The 25,478-nt window shown below is 36.7% G+C and overlaps 1 protein-coding gene across 1 annotated transcript in view; it reads left to right on the forward strand.

The window, feature by feature from the left end:
- Window positions 1-25,478, forward strand: part of SLC26A5 (solute carrier family 26 member 5) — a 69,046-nt gene that overhangs the window by 33,742 nt on the left and 9,826 nt on the right. Inside the window, exons 4-16 of the mRNA XM_063448151.1 lie at window positions 2,910-3,020; window positions 6,720-6,904; window positions 9,523-9,687; window positions 10,709-10,861; window positions 15,466-15,548; window positions 16,409-16,556; window positions 17,602-17,715; window positions 17,840-17,917; window positions 18,689-18,784; window positions 19,821-19,927; window positions 22,141-22,210; window positions 22,497-22,589; window positions 23,806-23,916. Coding sequence (XP_063304221.1) covers window positions 2,910-3,020; window positions 6,720-6,904; window positions 9,523-9,687; window positions 10,709-10,861; window positions 15,466-15,548; window positions 16,409-16,556; window positions 17,602-17,715; window positions 17,840-17,917; window positions 18,689-18,784; window positions 19,821-19,927; window positions 22,141-22,210; window positions 22,497-22,589; window positions 23,806-23,916 — 1,514 coding nt within the window. The remainder of the gene's footprint in view (window positions 1-2,909; window positions 3,021-6,719; window positions 6,905-9,522; window positions 9,688-10,708; window positions 10,862-15,465; window positions 15,549-16,408; window positions 16,557-17,601; window positions 17,716-17,839; window positions 17,918-18,688; window positions 18,785-19,820; window positions 19,928-22,140; window positions 22,211-22,496; window positions 22,590-23,805; window positions 23,917-25,478) is intronic.

A 25,478-nucleotide genomic window follows, 5' to 3' on the forward strand; every position in this document is an offset into this window, starting at 1 on the left:
TGTCACACACGTCATGTGTCCTTAAGGGGTTAAGGAAAGAAAAGAAAATGTATTAAAAAAAATAAAAAAATAAAAAAAGGGGGTAACAAAAGTATCCTATAGTTAGCTACAAAAAGTGATAGAGTGCTGCTGTAGTGCTATTGTTTTTAAGGAAACCGATACCGCCACCTTAATATCCAGAAGACTTTAGATAACATTTTATTAGCAATACAATATATGATTGCTTTGATGAACAAACATTTTATCTATATTGATAGTACCACTTTAATCTATTAACTGGATGCTAAAAAAAAAAAAAAAAAAATTCTAGAACGAAATATTTTGTTTATATTTTGCCTTCTTAAAGTTCACTTGCGGGGATTGACTACACAGGCAGTGTTCTCTGATATGACCTTACACTGCTGCCAAGTCTCAGATTTTTATAAACCGTTTTACATTTTCACAAAGAAATAAATGTAAATGAGTATCATTAACCAGTTACCGTAGTTGTTGCTCGTAGTATTACTTATTCCAGGGTTCTGTATAATCAGCGTTTATAATGCAAATCTGGGATTTATGGTTATTGCTATGAGTACACTAGTGCTAATCCTTATATCCTGGAAATAATTGATAATCCCTCATGACTGATGTCAAAACCATTGACGTTATATTTCTAAGGGAGTAATTCACAAAACAGTAGGAACAAAGTTCCCTATTTTCTCAGTTTTGCTGAAATGTAGAAATTGTCCAATAATCAAGATTAAGCATAGTTTGCTAGGTACTCACAGTACTAGATGGAGCCAAATTTATCTCCATACTGCCATACAAACGGAATGGTAACATATCACATACTTCACAAGTTTTTCCCATCATATCTCTGGATTTTACAGGGTGTTATTAAGATATGCTGTGTCAGTGATATTCCAGGGGTGTTTGTGGCGTAAGTGAGCTCGGTGTCTACGCATTCTGAACTGATACTCTTAAATTAGCGGCCATCTATCCAAGCACACATGCATAAGCAGAGTGTTCACATGTGCTGCAAAGCTCTTAACGTTTCTCTCTATTTAAAATGTACACTACAATAAAACAAATGAATCAATCTTCTGGATTGCTTGCCGTTCTATGCTTGTATGAAGAGAATGCAGTAGCACCTCATATTATTTTCAGGTAGTATTTGCAACAAAAAGTAGGAAAAAAAGTAAATGGTGCTGTAAAAAAAAAAAAAAAAAAGGGTATACACATACAAATTGATGGAACCAGCAATCCCAGAGTGGGTATTATACCACTCCACACTACACTTTAGAAGCCACTGTATAGGCTCCATAACACGTGAGTGCAATTATGGTACAGCTCCTTTTTTTTTTTTTTTTTTTTTTTTTTTTATTGTTCAGACTTCCTACACTATATTGTTCCATGTTTGTACTTATTTTTATAAACCCCTGATTACTGACTGGAACCAAGGGACAAAACCGTAATGCATAAGCGGGAATTGTATTGCTCACGCACATAGAAGTGGAGCACTTCGTGGCTCCATCAATTTGTAAGTGTATTGCCTTTTTTTCAATTTTTTTACTCTCCCACTGTGTGAGAAATGCTGCACCATATACTTCTCCACATTGTCTACTTTTTGTTCCATATACTTCTTAGCAGAAAAGGAGAGACTCCAGACTGGGTTGCTGAGCTGCTTGTCCTATCTCACCGATATATACAAGAGCTAAACTGCTACATAAACACCAGAAGCTGTTCTATGGGTCAATGGATTGGTGGGGAGATAAGTAGATCTCCCTAACTGGCCCATCACATATAACACTAAACCACTATGTTAAGATTATCGATAAAATAACTATATAAAAAGAGAAAAAGAGAGAGCCTTTTGCCCTGATAAATTTTTCTACAGATTCCTATCAGCCTGTCTGCCAGATATATTGTTTGAGCTGGGATGCGCCAAAAATTTATTGAATTTTCGATGGACAGCCAGCTAACTGCATACAGGCATACCCCGCTTTACATACACTCACTTTAAGTACACTCGCGAGTACAGACATACCCGCGAGTGTACGTAAAGGTGCCTCGCGAGTACAGACATTCCCGCACCTCTTCTGTCCACGGGTGAACAGCAAATGGAAGGTTCTATTCCCGTCCGGAGCAGCTCAGTTCAGTGTCATTGGGGCAAGAACTTTTCACACATTCTGACATGGCACAGGTTAATCATCTCAAATTTCTAATGTCTACTCCTAGCTGAACATATATATATATTTTTTCTGCAATCGGCGCCATCCAGTGAAAGGGTTTACCCTGCCACTTTCTATAACTATGACTTAGCAGCTTATTCTGAAGATTCAAAGTTAAACCATAAATGCTTAAAGTGATGGAGGTGTTTCTAAACAAAGTGTGCAACCAAGCTGCTAATAAATACAAATTGGCACTGTATTGACAGAAAATAGCCCAGTGGGCAGGTTTATTTTACTTTTCCTCCCAGTTCAAGGTTGTCAGATGAGTAAAACATTAAAGATAAATGGTACAATCTGGAATGAGATTTTTTATTTTACTGTTTGTTTTAACTGAATAAAAGACCACTGGAAATCACTAAATAAATCACTGGAAATAAAATCATTGGAAATCTGCAGTTGCAGTATCAGTTATGCCTGTAAATGACTATTGCAATACAGTACATGCATTGGGAAGTGAAAAAAGGTATTGCTTTACTTTAAGTACATTTTCGTTTTACATACATGCTCTGGTCCCATTGTGTACTTAAAAGTGTGGTATGCCTGTACATTTTTCTGTGAGTTTTCTTTCCCTATCATTGGAGAAATATGTTTGAAAATCATTAAACAATTAATGTTCAATTTTTTTATACTTTGCTTATGTAAGGTAACATGTTTACACGGAAAATGAACATAAATGTCATGTAATTTATCTTTTTCTAGGATTAGCCTATGCCTTGCTAGCAGCTGTTCCACCGGTATTTGGACTTTATTCCTCATTCTATCCAGTATTCCTATACACATTCTTTGGAACATCACGACACATCTCAATAGGTATTTTTTTGTAATTTTTTTTGCTAATCAATGCATTCTATTGAAGGGCCATCTTATGTGTTTTTTGCTTTAAATCATTTTAATGAACAGTGTACGTCTGTATAGTGTGCTGACTAAATCTGTTTTGTTTTTTAAGGGTATATGGGGTTTTGCAGTAGTCAATAAATTCCTCTTTTCTTTTTTTTTTTTTTTTTTTTTTTTTTACTGGTAGGTTTTTAATGGGTTCCTGAGGTCATCTGACCATGGTAGGAACTTGGCTACATAGTCATCTGGTCACAGCTTGGTATAAGAATTGCACAAGTCAGTCAAACTTGCACTGTTGCTAGACATTGAGAAAGCAAGGTAATTTTTTTTAGGTAATTTAAGGTTGAACCATATTACTTGTGTAAATCATATATTTACTTAATCTGCTGTTGCAACACAGAGCGACCATTCACAGTAACCTTCTGTACTGTGTCACAGGCGGCCTTTGAATCGTCTTATTTACTTTGTCCATTACAATCCTATTTATTTAGGCTGTTCATTGCAACATGTTTGAGATATATATATATATTGAGACACTCTCTAGCTACTCAGTTCACCTAACTAAAATATGCAAATGAATTAAATGTACTGTTCAATTTACAAACAAATAAAAATACCTTTACTCTAAACTAAGCCAAGCTTGCCAATCAATTGGCAGTGTTTAGTTACTGCACGTCATTCAGCCATTGGGGTCAGTTTTATGCTATCTAATCACTTGTGCCCTGGAATCTATATGGACTAATATTATCCTGTAAAATGGTACATTTAGACCACAAATTTATAAAATAACACACTGAGTGTCAGCCTGTGATAGAACAAGGCAACACGGTCTCAGTCTTTATTACCTGGATTAAAACTGTGGGGCAGTTGAGAAAGAATTAACTGCGAGCTGTAGAGATATTGGACATTGTAGTCATCATACCAAGAGACAGAAGGCTGATTACTGCTGTGAAAAGAGGCACATCTGCTTTAGAAAGACTGCTCTGACATGTGCATGGGCAGATTCACAGCAATATTTGTACTTGTGCAAAATTAGGCCCTTGCCCCCCTGATTTTCACAAAATATACATCAAACTAAAAAATCCACATTGGAATTGGCATCCAACCCTTACTTTTGTTTGAACTTCCTAAGACACACAAGACACACACTCATGCCCCTTCCCCTTCATTCACTAAGCCATTCTGTGAACACTGTACTATGACATGAATAATCACATTTTAAGTAGGATTAACTTGCAAATTCTGTATTCGTGTTTCATGAATTTGGTTGCATATTTCTACTTATAGGGTTTGGTAATCCCTGTTTCCCAGTATTGAGCTACTATTATTGTACCGATTCCGATTTTATTACCTTTCACCAATCAGATATCTTTTACTCCCTCCTATCGTTTAGCTTTTGGACACATATTTCTGTGTTTCACTGCTATATTTCTCTTTATTCGTGTTTATGACCCTTCATGATTTATGAGGTGGATCTTTTGAAGCAGCAGTTATATCTTGTTACACAATATGGAATATGTTGTGTCAATTCAAAAAACTATTTTTAGTCTTCAATAATGAAAACATGTCTTACCGTTGTTTCCCTGTCACTTTAACACTTGGGTGTTGGGAGTGTTTTGGCAACTACCAGCCTAGATTATTATTTACCGTATGTTCCACTAACCTGTGGGAGGCCTCAAGAAGGCCATATGCAGATATTCTGTACCAAACCTTATTGATAAACTGATTTATTTAACCTAGGGTGGAGATGTTTTGAAAGCACAGGTGTTCAGTGGCTGATAATGTTTTATGATGTCCTGCTGTTCCTTCTCTTTGATGTGAGGAACACATGGTACTTCTGGTGTTAACAGACAGCATTGTGATTTCTGTAGCATGTTAATAAATAAGATACACTTTTATCTAATCTACATCTTTAGTTGCATTGGCTGAGTCCATTTTAAATTTTTTACTGCGCTTCTTGTTTTCATGAAATATAAAAGGAAATGTAGGGAATACTTTTAATTATGTATAGCTGAGTGTCAGACTGACAAAACAGAACACTAGGTAGAGCTTTAGCAAGATTCTGTTTCAATTTGCCAATCAAATGTACCCACAAGCCACCAGTGATATTAAATGAAAACTGTTACCTCAAAACTATTTTTCAATATAATTCTTTCATCAAGTTTTGAAAGGAGCATGTGTAAAAAGAGAGCGAGAGAAAAGCTCATCCCTACATTTGGTATATCACAGGATAATTCAGCCATATACATACGCCTCGGGTCAGACAGTATTTTAAATGGAGAGTTGGTCTCTATGGTCTTCTGTGCAGGGAGTGAAGCAGAGAAGACCATAGAGGCTAACTCTTGGTTTTTCAAACAGTTTGACCCAAGGTGTATGTTTATATTTTTTTTTTACGTATACTTCATTAAAAAAACAAAAAACAACTCTGTTTCCTTTTAGAACTTAATTAAACGATTATTACATTTTAAAAAATAGTTTTCAGGTGACACCTCTCCTTTAATCCCACAGGAGGGCAAGCGGTAGATATGAAAAGCAGAGGAGAACAAAATGGCTGTATATTTATTATGCACAAGGAAAAAAAGCATAATAAATATAAATAATGGCATGGGGTGGATAATTATTAAAGGAACACTATAGCGTTAGGAATATGTATTCCTAACGCTATAGAGCCCTAGTCACCGTTTAGGTGACTAGGGCCCCGTTCCGCTGTGAATAAATGGTTAATTAACCATTTATTTGCCTACCTTAATTCAGCGCCAGGCTCCTTCGGCACTGGTAAACCTCTCCACTTCCATCGACGTCAGAGGCTAGAGGCTGGATTAACCCTGCAGTGTAAACATAGCAGTTACTCTGAAACTGCTATATTTTCAGCTGCAGGGTTAAAACTTAGGAGGACCTGGCACCCATACCACTTAATTTAGCTGAAGTGGTCTGGGTGCCTATAGAGGTCCTTTAAGAAATAAGGGCAATAATGAAAGGAGAGTAGATAAAGTGTTGGTATCTTTATTTACCACTATGACGTATTTGCCTGACAGGTGCTGTTTAAAGAGACTCCCAGCAGTGTAAATAGCCTTCCTTTAAGACATGTGACAAATAAACTGATTTACAATCTGTATTTAATTCCTTGTTATTATCTACAAGTTCTTGTAATTTATCAAAATTAGGAAACGGGGACTAGCAATTAATATCAAAATGTATGTCATTAGTTATTAATATATCAGTAGACTGGTAACATTCTATCAACTGTAGCTACTACCTATTCTGTGTACCAGATGTCATTATTTGTATTTGGTTATCTTGAATGCAACTACTAGATAAAAATGAGTAACAGTATTAAATAGTGAGAATAATATTTTGATTCTTTAATCAGACCGTTCACCTGCTTATAACACATAAGTATGGCGCATGTAAAGACTGTAAAAAAGTTCAGTATACTTGTATTTGCATTATGTGTATTATGTAAACTAAAAACTCCACTTGTTTGTGACCACATTGTCGTTTATTAGCGATTTTGTGATTCCACTGTAAAATAGTTGTTTATACATGCTGTGAATGGCACTATGGTGCAAAAGCAAGCCTATTTAAGTTATTTGGGAATTCTGAGTTGAGAATTCCAGCAGTTGCCAATGAAATATGTCAGTTTTTGTAGTGATGATAGTGTGACTTATATTACAGGTACCTTTGCGGTAATAAGCCTGATGATTGGCGGGGTTGCTGTCAGGATGGCCCCAGATGAGAATTTCCTAATTACGAACACAAATTCTACAAATAGCACCATTAACCAGGAGAATGTTGACGCAAGAGATGCCCTGAGAGTGCAAGTGGCAGTAGCTATTACTTTGTTATGTGGGCTAATACAGGTACTAGATCACACTTTTTTTTTCTTTTTTTTTTCTGTTAGTAAGTGTTGATGAACAAAGCATGTTCAAATTAGTGACTGTACATTTTGCAAATAAAGTGGGAAACTGCCTGGCAAACTATATCTTCTATATTTGCCTTGCAAACTATATTTTCTAGCCAATTACATTGAATTCAACCATTTACAAATAATTGAGCACCTTTTGTGGATGGGTTTTAAGATAGCAGACTGGTTGTCCCTTTAAATGAGAAGTGGAAATGTACACTGATCAGCCACAACATTAAAACCACTGACAGGTGAAATGAATAACATTGATTATATCGTTAAAGTCAGTTCTTGAATTTCATGTGTTGGAAGCAGGAAAAATGTGCAAGCAAAAAGATCTGAGTGACTTTGACAAGGGCCAAATTGTGATGGCTAGATGACTGGGTCAGAACATCTCCAAAACTGCAAGTCTTGTGGAGTGTTCCTGGTATGCACTAAAAGTGGTGCAAAGAAGGACAACCGGTGTCACGGGTAAAGGCTTATTGATGCACGTGGGGAGTGAAGGCTAGCTTGTCTGGTCCAATCACACAGAAGAGCTACCCGAAAACGTAATGCTGGCTATGATAGAAAGATGTCAGAACACACAGTACATTGCAGTTTGCTGCGTATGGTGCCGTGTAGCCACAGACTGGTCTGAGTTCTCATGATGACCCTTGTCCACTGCCAAAAGCACCTTCAATGAGGATGTGATCGTCAGAACAAGACCATAGAGCAATGGCAGAAAGTTGCCTGGTCTGATTAATCACATTTTATTTTAGATCAGGTGGATGGCCTGTGCGTGTGAGTCGTGTACCTGGGGAAGAGATGGCGGCAGGATGAACACTGGGAAGAAGGCAGGTCGACGGAGGCAGTCTCATGTTCTGGGCAATGTTCTGCTGGCATTCGTGTGGATGTTACTTTGATACATAGCACCTACCTAGAGATGGTTGCAGACCGCATACACCTCTTCATGGCAATGGTGTTCCATGATGGCAGGGGCCTCCTTCAGTGGGATTATTTATCTGCCACACTGAGCAATAAATTATTCAAGAATGGTTTGAAGAACATGACAAAGAGTACAAGGTATTGCCTTGTCCTCCAAGTTCCACAGATCTCAGTCCAATTGAGTATCTGTGGAATGTGCTGGAACAACAGATCCGATCCATGGAGACCCCACTATGCAACGTTCAAGATTTAAAGGATGTGCTGATAATGACTTGGTGCCAGATACCACAGGACACATTCAGACATCTTGTGGAGTCCATGCCTCGACACATGGGGTAGGAAACGTTTTAGCAGCATGAGGGGAATCTACACTATTTTAGGTAGGTGGTTTTAATGTTGCAGTGTATGCACGTGGGGTAGGAAACGTGTTATAGGTTTCCCAACGTATGTACATTTATTTACACTCCCCATGTAAAGGAACAGTCCAGCATCATATTGACCTCTCTTATTAATGTACTGTTAGATAATGCATTAAATAAAGCTTACAAAATGTGTTTGCTGCAATTTCTAGGGAGCTAGGCTTAAAGTTGACTGTAATCTTGTAAAAATAGATAAATAAATACTTTAAAGGGACACTATAGTCACCAGAACAACTACAGCTTATGTATTTTTTTCTGGTGAGTAGACTCATTGCCTCCAAGCTTTTGCAGTAAAAATGCAGTGTTTACATTACAGCCTAGTGATAACTCCACTGGCCACTCCTCAGATGGCTGCCAGAGGTGCTTCCTGGGGCAGTGCTGCACATTCAGCGTTTCCTCCCTCTGTATGGAGACACTGAACTTTCCTCATAAAGATGCAGTGATTCAATGCATCTCTATAAGGAGATGTTGATTGGCCAGGGCTGTGTTTGGCTTGTCCTGCCTCTACCCCTTATCTGCTTCCTTGTCAGTCTCAGCCAATCCTATAGGAAAGCATTGTGATTGGATCAGAGAATCACTTTTGATTATGTCAGCGAAGCAGGCAGATCAGGGGCAGCTGCAGACTTGAATAAAAGTAAGATTTTTAATATATTTAAGGAGGCAAGGTGGAGTAAGGAGGGCTAGATGGTGTTTTCTACACTATAAGGTCAGGAATACGTTTGTGTTCCTGACCCTATTGTGTTCCTTTAAATTAATTTAACATTAAAAGCACCTTATCTGCTACAGTGCTCTTGTGCCCCCATCAGTGTAAGTAGTCAGACTGTTTGCTGATGGTTCGAAAACTTACCTGGGGTCTGCCAAGCACTGGTCACTTCTTCCATTGATTGTCTGAGGCTGTGCCAAGAATCTTCTATTAGCTCTCCTGAGCTAAACTTAGCCATGCAAGGCCAGCTTATTGGCTAACAGACTCAGCTGATCACTCCTAATGAGCTGACAGTTTGACTACTTACATTTGGGGTGCCAAGACACTCCTAATCCCACGCTGTAGTAGTTGTGGTGCTTAAAGTGTTTAACAGCAAATCGTAGCGGTCTACATATAGCAGCTTGTTATGCTATAAGTATTGCTGGAATACCAACATCTTAATATTATTGTAATGGTTCTCTAGTCTGCAACCAGAATCATCATCATAATAATAATTATATGTTAATAATACATGTGGGCCTTTTAAAGCTACTTCTAGGAATCCTGCGATTTGGCTTTGTGTCCATCTACCTGACAGAGCCATTGGTACGGGGCTTTACAACAGCAGCTGCAGTTCATGTCTTTACATCTCAGCTAAAATACCTCCTTGGGGTGAAAACAAAAAGATTCAGTGGACCTCTTTCAGTTATGTATGTAAGTGTAGTCTTTCACCTTCCTAACTAATAAATACTAATGTTGTTCCAATTAAATTAATGTTATGTCTCTTATGAATGTTTTGTCTGTACACCACAAACAGTGGTTAACATTATGTGATCAACCCAAAAAGGAAGATATTCAAATACCACTCGTTCACCACTTCGCACCAATCTTATTTTTCACGTTTCCAGTTAACCTGATACTGGATACCTTTTTTCTTGAAAAATATATAATAACATAACTGAGCATTTGAAGTGTCTCACTTAACTTTGGGTATCTAAATATGATCAAGATGACAAATATGTTGGACAAATATGTGGGAATTAATATGGGCACTAAAATCAGCAGGTCTTACAATATATTTAATTAAAAAAAAAAAAAATATTGAGCGTTTAGAACTTCCTACCTACGATTTACATTAGGTTCCTGCTTCTTCCAGTATTGGTTAATATTATACTTGTTTTAGTTATATGCTCAGATCATTAGGCAAGAGTAAAGAGTATCTCTGCTGAACCTTGAATATTTAATGACCCTGGTCTAATTTGGTAATGTGAAAGAACCTTCTGCTATTATTTCTTTCTATAATCTTAAGTTAAATAAGTAAATATGGCAATAAAATATTATTACACCCAGAAAAAAGAAGCTATAGTCTCATGTTGCCGGCATCTGGATTCAGGAGCCTTAGTATTGTATACAACAAACTGTATGGCGCTATATGGGCTTATAGTACACTATTTGGAATTATTTATTTGTGTCAAAAAATATATATTTTACTTTATTGCTACCCATCTATCATTTGACATCAGCTGGATGTTTGGAGCCTTTATAACCTAAGTAGTCTTCACACCCGCTGTTTGTGAGTGTATCGGTTTATTTGAAAAAATGTTTTACATTGATACAAAGCAATATTGCACTGTATATCGAGCGTCTTCATAACTGGATTCATGACAGCTTTCTTTATATATAAAGACAATGCTGTGTAATAAATGTACATGTATGTTTCTCTTATGTCTTGCAGAGCTTAGCCGCTGTGTTCACTAATATCACAACTACCAATATTGCCACATTGATTACGGGTTCAATATGTGTGATATTGTTGCTTGGGGCTAAAGAAATTAATGATCGATTCAAGAAAAAATTGCCAGTGCCAATTCCCATGGAGATTATTGTTGTAAGTATAATATGTATATGCATATAATCCCTCTGTGCCTCACTTCTTACTGAGTTATACAATGAAATAGAAATTGTATTAGGCACTTCAATTTAAAAGGGGATCTGTTGTATCTTGCTCTGTCTATGGACTTTTAAACACACAACCTGTACAGTAGCTTGGAAGACGAAAACTATAATAAGTAAAAGTTCAAAAAATGATTTAATTCAGTTGTTTGTTTGTTTTAATCTGCTGTCCTAGAGTTTTGATTTTATAGGTTATCATGATATATGTTTAGTCTCACATTGTAAATACATACATTAGTTATTTTTTCTTCTCAAAAGCCTTTAATTGTCACATGGCCCACTTATGAAAACCAAGTGCCAACGTTTTATATTGTGAGAGAGTCTTTTATTTATTTTTTTTTTTTAACAAAACAGTACACCCAACTAATACATCTATATAATTCTTTTGGATAAGCTTTTCAGGTGATCAAACAACTTATCCACAAAAATCCCTATAGACTTTAATGGTGACTTCATTAGATAAATATTTTGAACTGTTTTTAAGACTATGAACATTTTAAAAGCTTATCCAAAATAATTAAATTGAGCTAAATAAGGTAATGATGGGGATTTTTTATGCCCCATGTAAACGCAGATCTTGGCTGTACATCATTCATGCCAAAATCATGTATATCATGGCTGTCCTACATGCCCTTCTTTAATACAAAGACCTCAACTGCCTTTATTATTTAAAAACACATCACACCTTGACATCATTCATACCAGATGCATGAATGATGTGTAGGAACAAGTGGAAGCCCTATTTAAATCAAGCTATTGAAGGATATTATGAACATTATTTATGAAAGAGTTTACATTATTTGTAACACAGTAAAGGGATTTAAGCATGCGTGGGATAGGTATAAGGCTATCCTAACTACAAGATAAGGCCAGGGACTAATGAAAGTATTTAGAAAATTGGGCAGACTAGATGGGCCGAATGGTTCTTATCTGCCATCACATTCTACGTTTCTAAATCCCTACCCGTTTACCCAGTCTTATTTTACTCCCATACTGGTGGAACCTCCAATAAACTTCACTACCTCTTCAGTTGTAGTTAGGTTCCTCATCGCCATGGTTACATAACAGTTCATCACACTATCCACTATACATACAATTCAGTACACAACCACAATAATGAAAGACTGCCATGTTTCTCAAGTCAAAGGAGGAGTTTTATTCCATCTGGCAATTTATATTTCTTCAGTTAATGTCCTCCCATAATTCTTAAGCCATATGTGGTCATTTCTGAATTGTGGAATGTAGTGAATTTAAAATAGTAATGTTTATTATGCTGATTTTTATTTCCCATTTAATTTTTTTTTATTGATTCCAAAAAAAAGAATAACAACACGCAGTACATCACAGTTGAGTTGCATATTTTCCCCATCACAAAGGGAGAGAGGGGAAAGAGAAAACAGACAAAAGAAGGAAGAAAAGGAACTCCTTTTCCTTCATCTCATTACATTATAATATTATAACATTACCTTTATAACATTCATTAACATTGTAAACATTTATATTCGTATTATATATTATAGAAAATATGTCATGTTGCTTTATTAATGCTTCAATTCAATGAATGCCTTCCTTTCTAGTTAATCCTATTCTCATCTATCTTACAGCTGTAATATACTCCATTTAATTCGTTGCAGTTTCATTTAATTAAAATTAAAATTACCTTAACCAAAAGAAACACAAAAAAAACTCACAACCATTCACCCTTCACCCTACCTCACCCTAGTTAGTTAGATTTTTATATTCTTAGTTGTTTTTTTTTTTAAATTCTCTTTGCAGACATAACTAATTATACATATTGCATGAAATGTTTATTAGACACATAATCACATGCAGTTTAAATAATTCAATAATAGTCTCCTCACCATGCCTTCATTAGCTCTTTAACCCCTTAAAACCGAAGGGCGTACTATTACGCCCTATTCAAAGCGTCTCTAAGCGCCGCAAGGCGTAATAGTACGCCCTCTGTTTTCTTTTTACTTACCTGGTCGCCAACAGATCCGTCCTCCTGCAGCCCCCCCAGCCATGTGAGAGTGAGGTCCTTGCGAGGACCTCACAATCACATGGCCGGGTTAGCTGGCTGCTGCATTGCCAGCCGGGGGACTAACTGTAATGACAGTTAGTCCCCCTGCTGGCTGGAAATAAAATAAATTAAATTAAAATACTATAAGTGTAAAAAAAATAATAATATACTTAGATCATATATATATATATATCATATATATATATGATCTAAGTATATATATATATATATATATATACACATATACACACACACACACATACACTGTCTAGGTGTATTTTACTATTAAAGGACCACTATAGGCATCCAGACCACTTCAGCTTAATGAAGTGGTCTGGGTGCCAGGTCCAGCTAGGGTTAACCCATTTTTTTTTTTATAAACATAGCAGTTTCAGAGAAACTGCTATGTTTATAAATGGGTTAATCCAGCCCTCAAATCCTCTAGTGGCTGTCTCACTGACAGCCGCTAGAGGCGCTTGCGTGATTCTCACTGTGAAAATCACAGTGAGAGCACGCAAGCGTCCATAGGAAAGCATTGATAATGCTTTCCTATGAGACCGGCTGGATGCTCGCGTACGCATTCAGCCGAATAGGAGGAGAGGAGGAGGATCGGAGGAGGAGAGCTCCCCGCCCGGCGCTGGAGAAAGGTAAGTTTTAACCCCTTTCCTCTCCCCAGAGCCCGGCGGGAGGGGGTCCCTGAGGGTGGGGGCACCCTCAGGGCACTATAGTGCCAGGAAAACAAGTATGTTTTCCTGGCACTATAGTGGTCCTTTAATATATATCTAATTATATATATATATATATATATATATATGTATATATATATATATATATATATATATATATATATATATCAAATTACACGTAGACTGATGCTGATTATATATATATATAATTATTGTTATATATATATTTATATAGAATATAAAAAAATATGTAAATACGTTAAAAAATAAAATTAAAAAAATAATAAAAAATAAATAATTAAAAAATAAATAGATGTGTGTTATTTCGTTCTAACTGTATTGTGATATTAATATATATATATATTTATATCAAAATACACGTAGAACGAAATAATATATATATCTATATACATAAATATATACGTATATATCACTATATATATACCTATATATAAATAAAAATATTTTTAAAACATTATATATATATATTAATTCTACATATATATTTATGTAATATTTTTACATAATTAGGTATCTTAAGTAATTACAATTAGCGGGACCTGCCTGACAACCCATGCCGAAAGTAGAGGGAATTTAATTTGCTAGCACTATATTTAACCCTATAACTTTCCAAGACACCATAAAACTTGTACATGGGGGGTACTGTTGTACTCGGGAGACTTCGCTGAACACAAATATTAGTGTTTCAAAACAGTAAAATGTATTAAAACGATGATATCGCCAGTAAAAGTGGCGTTTTTTGCATTTTTCACGCACAAACAGCACTTACACGGACGATATTATTGCTGTGATACTTTTTACTGTTTTGAAACACAAATATTTGTGTTCAGTGAAGTCTCCCGAGTACAACAGTACCACCCATGTACAGGTTTTATGGTGTTTTCAAAAGTTACAGCGGCAAATATAAGGCTTGTGTTTCATTTTTTTCACATTAAAATTCGCCAGATTGGTTACGTTGCCTTTGAGACCCTATGGTAGCCCAAGAATGAAAATTACCCCTATAATGGCATACCATTTGCAATAGTAGACAACCCAGGGTATTGCAAATGGGGTATGTCCAGTTATTTTTAGTAGCCACTTAGTCACAAACACTGGCCAAAATTGGCGTTTTTTGCATTTTTCACACACAAACAAATACTAACGCTAACTTTGGCCAGTGTTTGTGACCAAATGGCTACTAAAAAAAACTGGACATACCTAATTTGCAATACCTTGGGTTGTCTACTATTGCAAATGGTATGCCATTATGGGTGTAAATTTAATTCCTGGGCTACTATACAGTCTCAAAGGCAACGTAACCAATCTGGCGAATTTCAATTTCAAACGTAACGTGCTATATTTGACCCTGTAACTTCCCAAAACACCATAAAACCTGTACATAGGGGGTACTGTTTTACACGTGAGACTTTGCTGAATACAAATATGTGTATTTTATTGTAGTAAAAGTAAACAGTATTATGACATTGACAGTTAAAATGTCATATAGAACTAAAAAAAATAACAAAATGTCTTATTTTCTCCCATTTTTTTCATATTAAATTATGTTTCATGGCTAAATATTTAATATTAAATGAAAGCCCTGTTTCCCCTGAATACAATGATATATAATAAGGGGGGTGCATTTAATATGAAAGAGGTGAATTACGGTTGGACAGACATATAGCGCAAATGCCAGGTTTTATTTACGTTTTGTTTTGTTCACAACGTGTACATTTGGCTCAGTCCTTAAGGGGTTAATACACATATGATTACTTGCTTGTTGTTGACTTTTAAAAATTGGATAGTTAGAATTGTTTTATTTCTTATCAACAGGTAATAATTTCAACTGGAATCTCCTTTGGAATGTCTCTTGAAGATACCTATGGTGTGCATGTTGTTGGAAATATCCCTACAGGGTTAGTATTTTTTTTCAAGGGAACTTTGTACTATACTGTACACTATCTCTCAATGACATTTTCCGTAATGTTCAGTAACTTGTTATGATCATTGTAAAATATTGCTAGTGTTAACAATACTGATTGCATGGAAAGCAGAAGTGCCATAATTGAGTTCCATTTTACTCATAAACACCATGCAGCACCCTGGAAATAACTACATTAATCAAATAGAATATATAGAATTCTTCTTTAGGATGAACTGGCATGGGAGCTAGATAGGCATAAAATATTGTGCCACAATTTCGAAAGAAAGGACCAGGGCTACTCCGTTTCATGGTCCTGGTTCATCATCTGCCAGTATGACAGCTACTACAGGTGCTGCCACTGCACTGACACAATAAAACTCAATCACGTGACGTGGAAGCCCTATGGGGAAGCTGGAAGGAGCATGTGACAGTTGACACATATGCACATTAGGTCCCCGATGTTCCTTTATGAGGAACATTGGTCTAAGCTATCAGAAAGGAGTCCGTGCCTTTCTGATAGTAAGAAGTAAGAAGCATCAGTTGAGCCTCGGATTGGACCATCTCCTCTGTGACTTCCCGGGAGGTCAATAGGTAAGGAGTGCCAGTAGAGCCTTGGCGCTGGAAAAAGGTAAATATTTTTGAAAACTTTTTTTTCCTAATTTTTACTTTTCTGGGGTGATACTTAAAATAAAGTAGGCACAGGGACACTATAGCGTTAGAAATGAAGATGTGTACTTCTAACACGATAGTGATCCTTTGATGGCATAACCTTCCTCATATACAGAGCTTTTGAAACATTGTATTGCATTGTTAACATATTAACAATATCGATATTGTCTCTACTCCCTAAAGGTTTCGCCCTCCAGCACTGCCTGACTACAAACTGTTCTCTGCTGTATTTGTGGATGCACTGGCCATTGCTGTTGTTGGATTCTCTATGACAATTTCAATGGCAAAGATATTTGCTCTTAAACATGGCTATACAGTAAATGGAAATCAGGTACCGTAAGTAGAGAGGGATACACAAATGCACATGCCTGTCTAAATTTGTATAAGAATTTATACCATATCTACCTGTATCTTTTTCTTGAACTGACAGTATGTTGCAGAAACATGCTTTCAAAAGTAAATGATAGCATACAAATTAGAGGGACTCCATTTTATGTAATGACTAGCAAATACATAGATACATATACATTTCATATTACATTTTTACTGCAATAAATCCAATGTCATGATGTCAAGGACCTATGCAAACTAGGCACCGTGGGATGTCATCCACTTGATTTGGATGGCGTCAGTCAAAGATCAATGTGAGTATACCCTCAGTTACAATAGCATCTGCTAGTTGCAGCTGCTGTACTAAATTCAGGCCCTTTCCTTTTAGTGATATGCTGGAAGAGGAGCTGAGATGTGAGTATCTTTCTCTCAGTCCCCCTCCTATCCTTATTTAGAGAGGGACTGAATTAACAGTAGCAGCTGCAATATACACCCTTTGACTGCCTGTGGATCAATGCCCCACTGTCAGAAGATAGGATTTCTGGAATTAGTATTTCATTTATTTATACAGGCATGGATATAATAATTCTACTATTTGTAACCCAAGCTGACACAAGGGACCCCCAAGTATTAAAGACTGGGGGTTCTCTGTTTTAGTAGTTACCAGGCTTATGGCAGACCCATGATTACCATGGGTGAGCGCAATCGCTCAGCCCTTGTATTTTAAATGATTTAAAAGGCTATGTGCAGCTCTCACTTTGAGCAAGGCACATAGCTCATCTGTTAGTCTGATGCCTGGGGCTCCTTGGTATCGGCAGAGTTTAACCCTGCTGGTATTTGTAATGCATGATGGTCTATGCCATCAATGGCATTAAAGCCCTTCATCGCATGATCCTTAAAGGGTTAAATTTAATTGAGATATATATATATATTTTTATATGTATGTATTGCATACTAGCAAATATTGAGAAATCAAAAACATGATTGTCGAGAATATTCATGTATATGCCATTTATGTTCAATATTTTATTTTTCATCATTTATAGGAACTTATTGCATTGGGGCTTTGCAATTCTATTGGCTCATTTTTTCAGACATTTGCAGTGACCTGCTCTATGTCCCGAAGTCTTGTTCAGGAAAGCACTGGAGGAAATACACAGGTAGATATTCAGTTGGAAAAGTGCGTGAGTTTGTATTGTGAGTCCTACTGACAATAAAGTTTGAGTTGCTTAACAAATAGTAAAATGGTGATCAAACAAATCAATACTAAGACATGCCTATTAGATTGCAGGTTTGCTGTCCTCGTTTATGGTGCTTTTGGTGATACTTGTCATTGGATACCTTTTTGAACCGCTACCCCAGGTATGTTGTATAATAAACCTCTGACTACTTAATGTGTGTTTGGGGCTTGGTTCTATGTTGAATAGCAGTTGTCAGATTGATGTGTAAGTGAATATTGCTCATCAGTCACCAGTGGTAATTTTAGGTCACATAACCCAGTCCAACCTTTAATCCATTGTTGTGAATGTCTATCCATTATTATGACACTAAATAGTCCTGTGTCTTGAATATCTTATTACAGACTGAGTTTAGTAAGTGCAAGAGAGGAAGGGCAGATAAGGCAGGATTGTCAGTGCATAGACACCTGATAAGTAACAGACAGAGATGAACGACAGAGAGCAGAAATATGTTAGCTAAATGTATTTGCAGTATTTAGAGATCTACAACTTAACATACCTAAATACTGTACAGCAGATATTGATAATAAATAATTTGCTGCTTGAAGCTACCAGGTATATTTTGCAGTTAAAGGCTGTATAATTTAGACATACATGGAGGCTGTGTGCTTTTTCTTAGTTTTATTTTGTTTTGTTTTTTGTGTTTTTTCTGGAGGCTTAGCAATAGAGATGGTTGGTAAATCAGTACTTATGAATTAGCAAACGTCATCTGGTATTTAGTGCAATCTACTGTACAAGTGATGACTGACTAGTCCCCTTAAAACCATTCTTTGCATCCTGATTGTCTAATATATTACTGGGGGAGAGTATTCGGTTTTCACCGTGCCTAAACAGGGATAGTAACAAAGCAGTTTTGTGTATGGCTAAAATCACGGATAATGTCTTCTCATTCCAGACAGTACTAGCTGCCATTGTAATGGTGAATCTGAAAGGAATGTTTAAGCAGTTTGCAGATATCCCACATTTATGGAGAACTAGCAAATTAGAACTGGTGAGTGCTGCTTGGATATCTGCAAAATCTTTCAACATTCAACAAAAAGTATTAGACACACAGTAACATACATGTAAGTTATAATTTGATTCTCTTGTCCTTCTCTTAGACAGAGACAAAGGGGAACCTTGCTGTCACTGGTGTCTAATATAGGGGAGCAGAAGAGCTATGCACTGAGCTGTACAGCTTCCCTGACTTAATGTCAGTCACAGCTCTCAAGCCTGTGGGGTTTCACAAAGATTAGGGGTTGGTGTCCTGATCGCCCAACAATAAGGGCAACCCTGATATTAGAGTCTCTGATGTCATCTTGCATTGTGTAGTACATGTTCCTACCCATTCTAACCCAAAACAGGTCATGAAAAGTGACACAATTGGGAAGCAGAATGCCATGCAACCTATAGAGGGTGATTATATATCCGTGACCAAAAGATTAGGATAGTGCTTTGTATCTCAATTGAAATCACACATTTTTGCAATCGTAAATTTTACATTATTTTGATATTTTTTCCCTCTAAATGCTACTTATTGTAGTTTTGGGGATCCACAGAGCTGACTTAAACTAACATGTACTCATACAGATTGTCATAGGGGTTAGGAGTGGCTCAGCGACTAAAACCACTGTACTGTGAACCAGGAAACCTGGTTTCAAGACCCACTCCGTGTGACCTTGGGCAAGTCACTTTATCTCCCACTGCCTCAGGTACTGCCATTAGATTGCAAACTCTTTGGAGCATTGTGTCTTTTACCTCGAGTTGCAGCATTCAGCTGTTGTATTCTGCAACTGCTGAAGGGCTGAATTTGTTACAAATACTGATTAATGCAAAAATCCCGAACAAGGCACTTTTGCAATAAAAGGTACTGGTAAAACGAATGTGGTAATAACAATGATTTTTATTTTTTTTTAAAACACATATATGAGATTTTTTACCATGAAGAATAGATTGAGATTTCTTTTGCTTCCAGTATACTTTGAAAACATATATAAATGTTTGAAGAAAAAAATAATCATTTTATTTTTATTTGTTCAATTATTTAGGCTATCTGGGTGGTCTCTTTCTTGGCATCTGTTTCGCTGGGCCTAGATTATGGCTTACTTGTTGCTGTAGCGTTTGCCATCATAACTGTGATCTATCGTACACAAAGGTTTGAAATTATTGTTGTTTTTTCCTTGTATTTCTTAAGATTATGCAAGTGTGTAGGAGAATGTCACTGAGAATGGGGAGAAAAATGGATCACTTGCTCAATGTTTATTACCCTTGCAAACGTGTCTCATAATTAACTCACTTGTGCACTTACAGGAAAAACCTTTGCACAACCACATTATTATTATTAGTATGACTTGCATTTAAGGTTACTGTTGTACATCACCTGCATATCTCAAGTTGGACTTTGGAAAGTCCTCCTTGGTCATCTGGGTTTCATGCTTCCACAACTACCCCAGTTTATCATCCAAATGAGCGCATGTAGGTCGAAACGTTGTGATTTGGCTGTGGGTTTGCATAAATTGCCTTTTGTTGAATTTTGGAGTGCCTGGACCTTTCTAAACTTTCTACAAAAAGCATTTGGTCTCCTGGTACTGAGACCTAGTTTGGTTGCACCCAGATTCAGATTGTTAGGGATTGAGTGCAGTTCCATACTGTTGGTTTTGGAAAGTATCCAAATGAGCGCAAGCATTGTGTTTCAGAGGTCACTTTGCATATATGCAGGTACCCTTTGTAATCAACTCTGTTTTAAACAGCTTTTTTTTAAACCTAAGCATGGATTGTGATCCAAAAGGACCAGTGGCCAGAAACCAGCCATGGATTGAACAGTTTCGACCTTTTGGGTCTCGTGCGCTTGGCCCCAATTTTGTATGGATGTTGAAGTCTCTCTCAGATTGTATAGCTAGGTGCCAGAAAGATTGTGGTGAGACGAAAAACAATAAAACTCCCCACTTTGCAAAAAGAGAAATTACAATTGTGAATCATCTGCATTTTTCAAGTTGGACTTTGAAGTTCAGTTTTTAAAGAAATACTACATTTCTGCTGCTTCCTATTAAACTTTGAGGCATAGAAAGACGGGGGATCATTTACCTGAAGTCTTGCACTCCCTCTGGTAGCAGGCCACCACCAATACTTCAAAAACCTAATATATCCAGAATTAACAATGTAATTAAAAATCCAATATTTTTTTTCAGGTTGTTAGATAAAATAGTTATAGGTAACCCACAACTCTCCGTACTGATTTAGTATATTATAAGACTTTAGCAATAGCAATACAGCAAGTTTGTGTGGGTGTCACTAACCATGTGAGCTTACAATCAACCAGCCACAAAGAGTTATTACATTTAACGTTTAATAAGAAAGGGTAACACAATTATGATTGCAGGTATAAAACTAAAAGGAGATAAAACAAAATGCTAAAACTTGCAGTACTTAGCTGCTGGCATAGTATACATCCACAGTACTTTTGGAAGGTCTATTCTTTGACTAAGACCATCTGTATACATGCTCTCAACCTATCCAAGGTTCCCCATAGAGAAACATTGGGAGGCCAGCAACTAGAGGCATGATAACCCTGAAAACATTGCCGTTCCTAGGGAACAGCAATGCTTTTAATTGCCAGGTTAAACAGACAGACCTATGGCACCCAGACCACTTCAGTGAGATAAAGTGGTCTGGGTGCCTATAGGGTCCCTTTAAATGTTTCCCAAGGAGATATTGCTTGTGGTCACCATAACATACACTTGTAAAATAAAATAGTAGGGCTTCCAATAACAGTTTAGTACCTTTATTAGTATCCAGTAAAAGTTAAAAATGTTCCTCTTACAAAATGGTGTATGTGCTTATTACAAAGTTCCACAATAAGTGCATGAAGATAAAGGTCCCGAAAGACTTACCACCAATTGCTAACCAGGATAACTACCAGGTTTGTATCTGTTTGAGATCACGCTGGCCGGGATTCACTGTGATGACAATATTCACCTGCATAGTCAGAAAAACTGCAGCAGATATCAGCACGTTTATTTCTGAAAAGAGTTCTGTTAATATCTTGGAGACTAGTAAAAAAAAATGTTGTCACTGCATGGAAGCTCTGTGATTTTAATATTCCAGGTGTATGGTGACTAAAATCAACATCTCCCTGGGAAGCATTTAATGACTGTTACCGTAATGCAGATATAATTTAAACTCATCGTGGCAACAAAGAATCTGTCAATCATAATGACTCTAGAAGTACATTGTAAAACAATATATTTGCACTAAAAAAAGTAATATGTTTTAAATGTTCTCATCCTTTTGTCTGTTTCAGGATGTTACAATAATGTAGATTATAGTAAACACTGCCGTTATATACTGACAATATACCTGTTTTCTTAGTCCAGAGTACAGAATCCTTGGACAGATTCCAAATACAGATATATATTGCGATGTAGAAGAATATGAAGAGGTAGGAAATAAATGTCACATATTACCCTCTAGTTAGTAGTTTTCAATCTTTTTTTCTAACATAGCACAATTAATATACTCTGTCAAATGTCAACAGAGAGACAGAGATCTACCTATCTATCTATCATTAATCTGTCCTATCTTACCTTAGATAAATATATTCATATCGTTTGTGTGTATGTATAATACCATCAATTATTTGGGCACAAATTCTTGTTTGGCTTCTTTTTTCATAGTTTAAAATGCAGCTTATTGTTCACCTTTAAAGTGTTGGTTTTTACTCCTAGGTAAAGGAATACCCTGGAATAAAAGTATTTCAGGCGAACACGTCGCTCTACTTTGCCAACAGTGAGCTATTTGTCAGTGCATTGAGAAAAAAGGTATGTGTACTTTGTAAGTGTAACAAGGCAGCTTCCGTTTCAGAAATGCTATTTCCATGTCATATGTCAGCAAGTAATGTTTAAAAGACGATCACATACTAATTCAGGCTTATATTTATTTAAAGGAACACTATAGTGTTAGGAATACATGTTTTCCTGCCACTATAGTGCTGGAGTGGCAGTTTGGGACCCTGGACCTCTTGTTTGAGAGTGAAAATGTGTTTTTATTCACCTTTTCTCCATCACTGTCCCTTTAAGAGTTACTCCAAGAACCATGACCGCGTGAATAATTTGAAGTGATCATGGTGCTTGGAGTCTGTATCTGCAACATTTGGATTAGAAACACTGCACATAGAGAGTTTAAACCCTCACAGGGGCGACATTAGCCAGCCCAGAACACTAATGTCAATTCTGTGCATATTCCTATGCACAGAATTGCATTCATTGGCTGAGAGCACTTAGCTGACGCTATCAGCCAATGGATGGCCGGTGGGATCAACTTCCAGCTTCTGCAGCTTGCAAAAGCCAGATGTCGTCACTGGGCACTGGGGACCCAGATAAGTGGGCAAAACGGTTTGCCCCATTAATGGGAAATGAGGCCAGGATACTCCTATAAGCACTACAGCAGGCTATAATTGTTTTGATGCTAAAGGGGAATAACCCTTTAATGCAATTCATAAATTATATTCCCATTTGATGGATCATATGTATTTTATATCAATTTAGACAATTTTCTATAATATTTGTTTCAATGAAAATAAAATACTGCCTAAACTCTATATAGTACAAAGAATCATTCATGCCTCCTAAATGTGCGTCCCTTGCCATCCTTTCCACTGTAATGTCTCTTTTCTCCCTTAGTCATACCCTGTTTACTAGCCACCCCACCAAAATCTGGCATGTTTAGGTTATGGCATTATACCACAGACCTATTTGTTATTATCTCATGGAACACCTATTTGAATCATTCTGATATGTGCCACTGCTTTTCTTTTAAATGTAACCCTATATAGAAATCATTGCTATTGTTGTCCCAATGTCTGGCTATTTCTTTCTGTACAAATGAATTGTGAAAACATTATAGTTGATTCTATTGCAATGTTATTATTATCAGTGACATCCATGGCAGTTATTAAATAAAAGTGTTTAACAAATTAACACGTAACTGGCGCATTTGGTACAATTACCATCTTTTTGTCTGTGTTTTCATTTCAAGACAGGGATTGATCCTGGTGCTATAATGATTGCCAAGAAAAAGGCGCAGAAGAGGCATGCCAGAGAATTGAAGAAAACAAAGCAAACGGAGAAGAAAGCTGTTTTAAAGCTTGTAAGTCATATATTAGCCATATTACAAGCTGTATCTGTCATGAAATTTGGTCAACCCAACCGAATCAGCAGCACCCATGGCAGGTGACTAAGGGACCTTTTTCCGAAAGTATGTCCACCCCTCGTTTTATATTTTATTAGTAGCGTGGGTGGGGGACACTTGGTCTATCTCTGTATTATTATTAGTCACCACACACTATCTATGGATTTGAACTGGGTGAAGCACTTGGTTCCCCCCCAAAGTAAAATTAAAAGCTCTCATCCATTGTTCATGAGTGCAATCTGGAGGGGGACACTAGGTTTCCCCTTCCCTGTTTAATAAGTTGCCCCCACACGCTGACCATTGGGGGCAGTGGAGATCATTAGGATGAACACAAACAAATACAAACTTAGTGTGAAAAATAAGGTGTTTAGTGAATAAAAAATATAGATACATTTTGTTTAAAGCAGCTGTATAACACTCAGTGGATATCCCAAAAAATCCACTAGGAAATAAACAGAAAACTAAACTAAAACTCATTGTTTAACCCCTTAAGGACACATGACATGTGTGACATGTCATGATTCCCTTTTATTCCAGAAGTTTGGTCCTTAAGGGGTTAAGTGATATATCCCACCTCCTAACCAACTAAGTAGTGAGTGCAGCGCTAAAGAAGTTGTATAAATAACTTTTATACATTTACATAAAATAGAAAGAAATAGTACAAAATAGTGTAATACTGTATGCAATGTTTCAACACGTAAAATTACAAATACAATTGAGAGTAGATGTGCATCCATCTCACATTTGTTAGAACCTTTTGTTGGTCTAGGCGCTAAACAAAACGCCCTCTGTGCCTTTAACCCCTTAAGGACCAAACTTCTGGAATAAAAGGGAATCATGACATGTCACACATGTCATGTGTCCTTAAGGGGTTAAATAGGTGGCAACATCTACCTTCTTCTGTACCCCACTGGGTAGGAGATTTTCTTCATAAAAGATGTGTATATGTAATAGAAAACAAACAGCAATTTAGTATTTATACAACTTCTTTAGCGGTGCACTCACTTCCCTACTTAGTTGGTTAGGAGGTGGGATATATCACCTAAACAACAAGATCATTAGTATGGCTATCCCCTCCCCCAACCACTTTTTTGTAAAATGTGATAGCCTCCATTTGCTTGGGAGAAGAGAGTGAACAGTGATCAGTCCACCACCCATGATTACATTTAAACCCAATTGCTAGTTTTTAAAGATTGGTAGATAAAAAGTTCCCTTATACTTAAATGGTAGTCACATTGAACAGAACCAGATTTACATCACAAATGCCTCTAGCACCTCCCAATTCCACCCCCAAACAAAAAAAAAATGTAATTGAAAAAGCTGATCAATTTAAATATGATAAACGTTTTTATGTATAAACACATATGGAGTGTATGCAGTGTATCACATCTGTAGTAGTGTGTGTAAATGTCTTAGTGCATGTATTACTGTGTTTGTATAGAAAGTGTGCAATATTGTGTGTCTAGTAGCAGTATATGTAGTAGTGTGTGTTTGTAACAGTGTAAGTAGCAGTAAAGTAC

Source organism: Pelobates fuscus, chromosome 3 (genome assembly GCF_036172605.1).
Source record: "Pelobates fuscus isolate aPelFus1 chromosome 3, aPelFus1.pri, whole genome shotgun sequence".
In the NCBI taxonomy this organism is placed as follows: domain Eukaryota; kingdom Metazoa; phylum Chordata; class Amphibia; order Anura; family Pelobatidae; genus Pelobates; species Pelobates fuscus.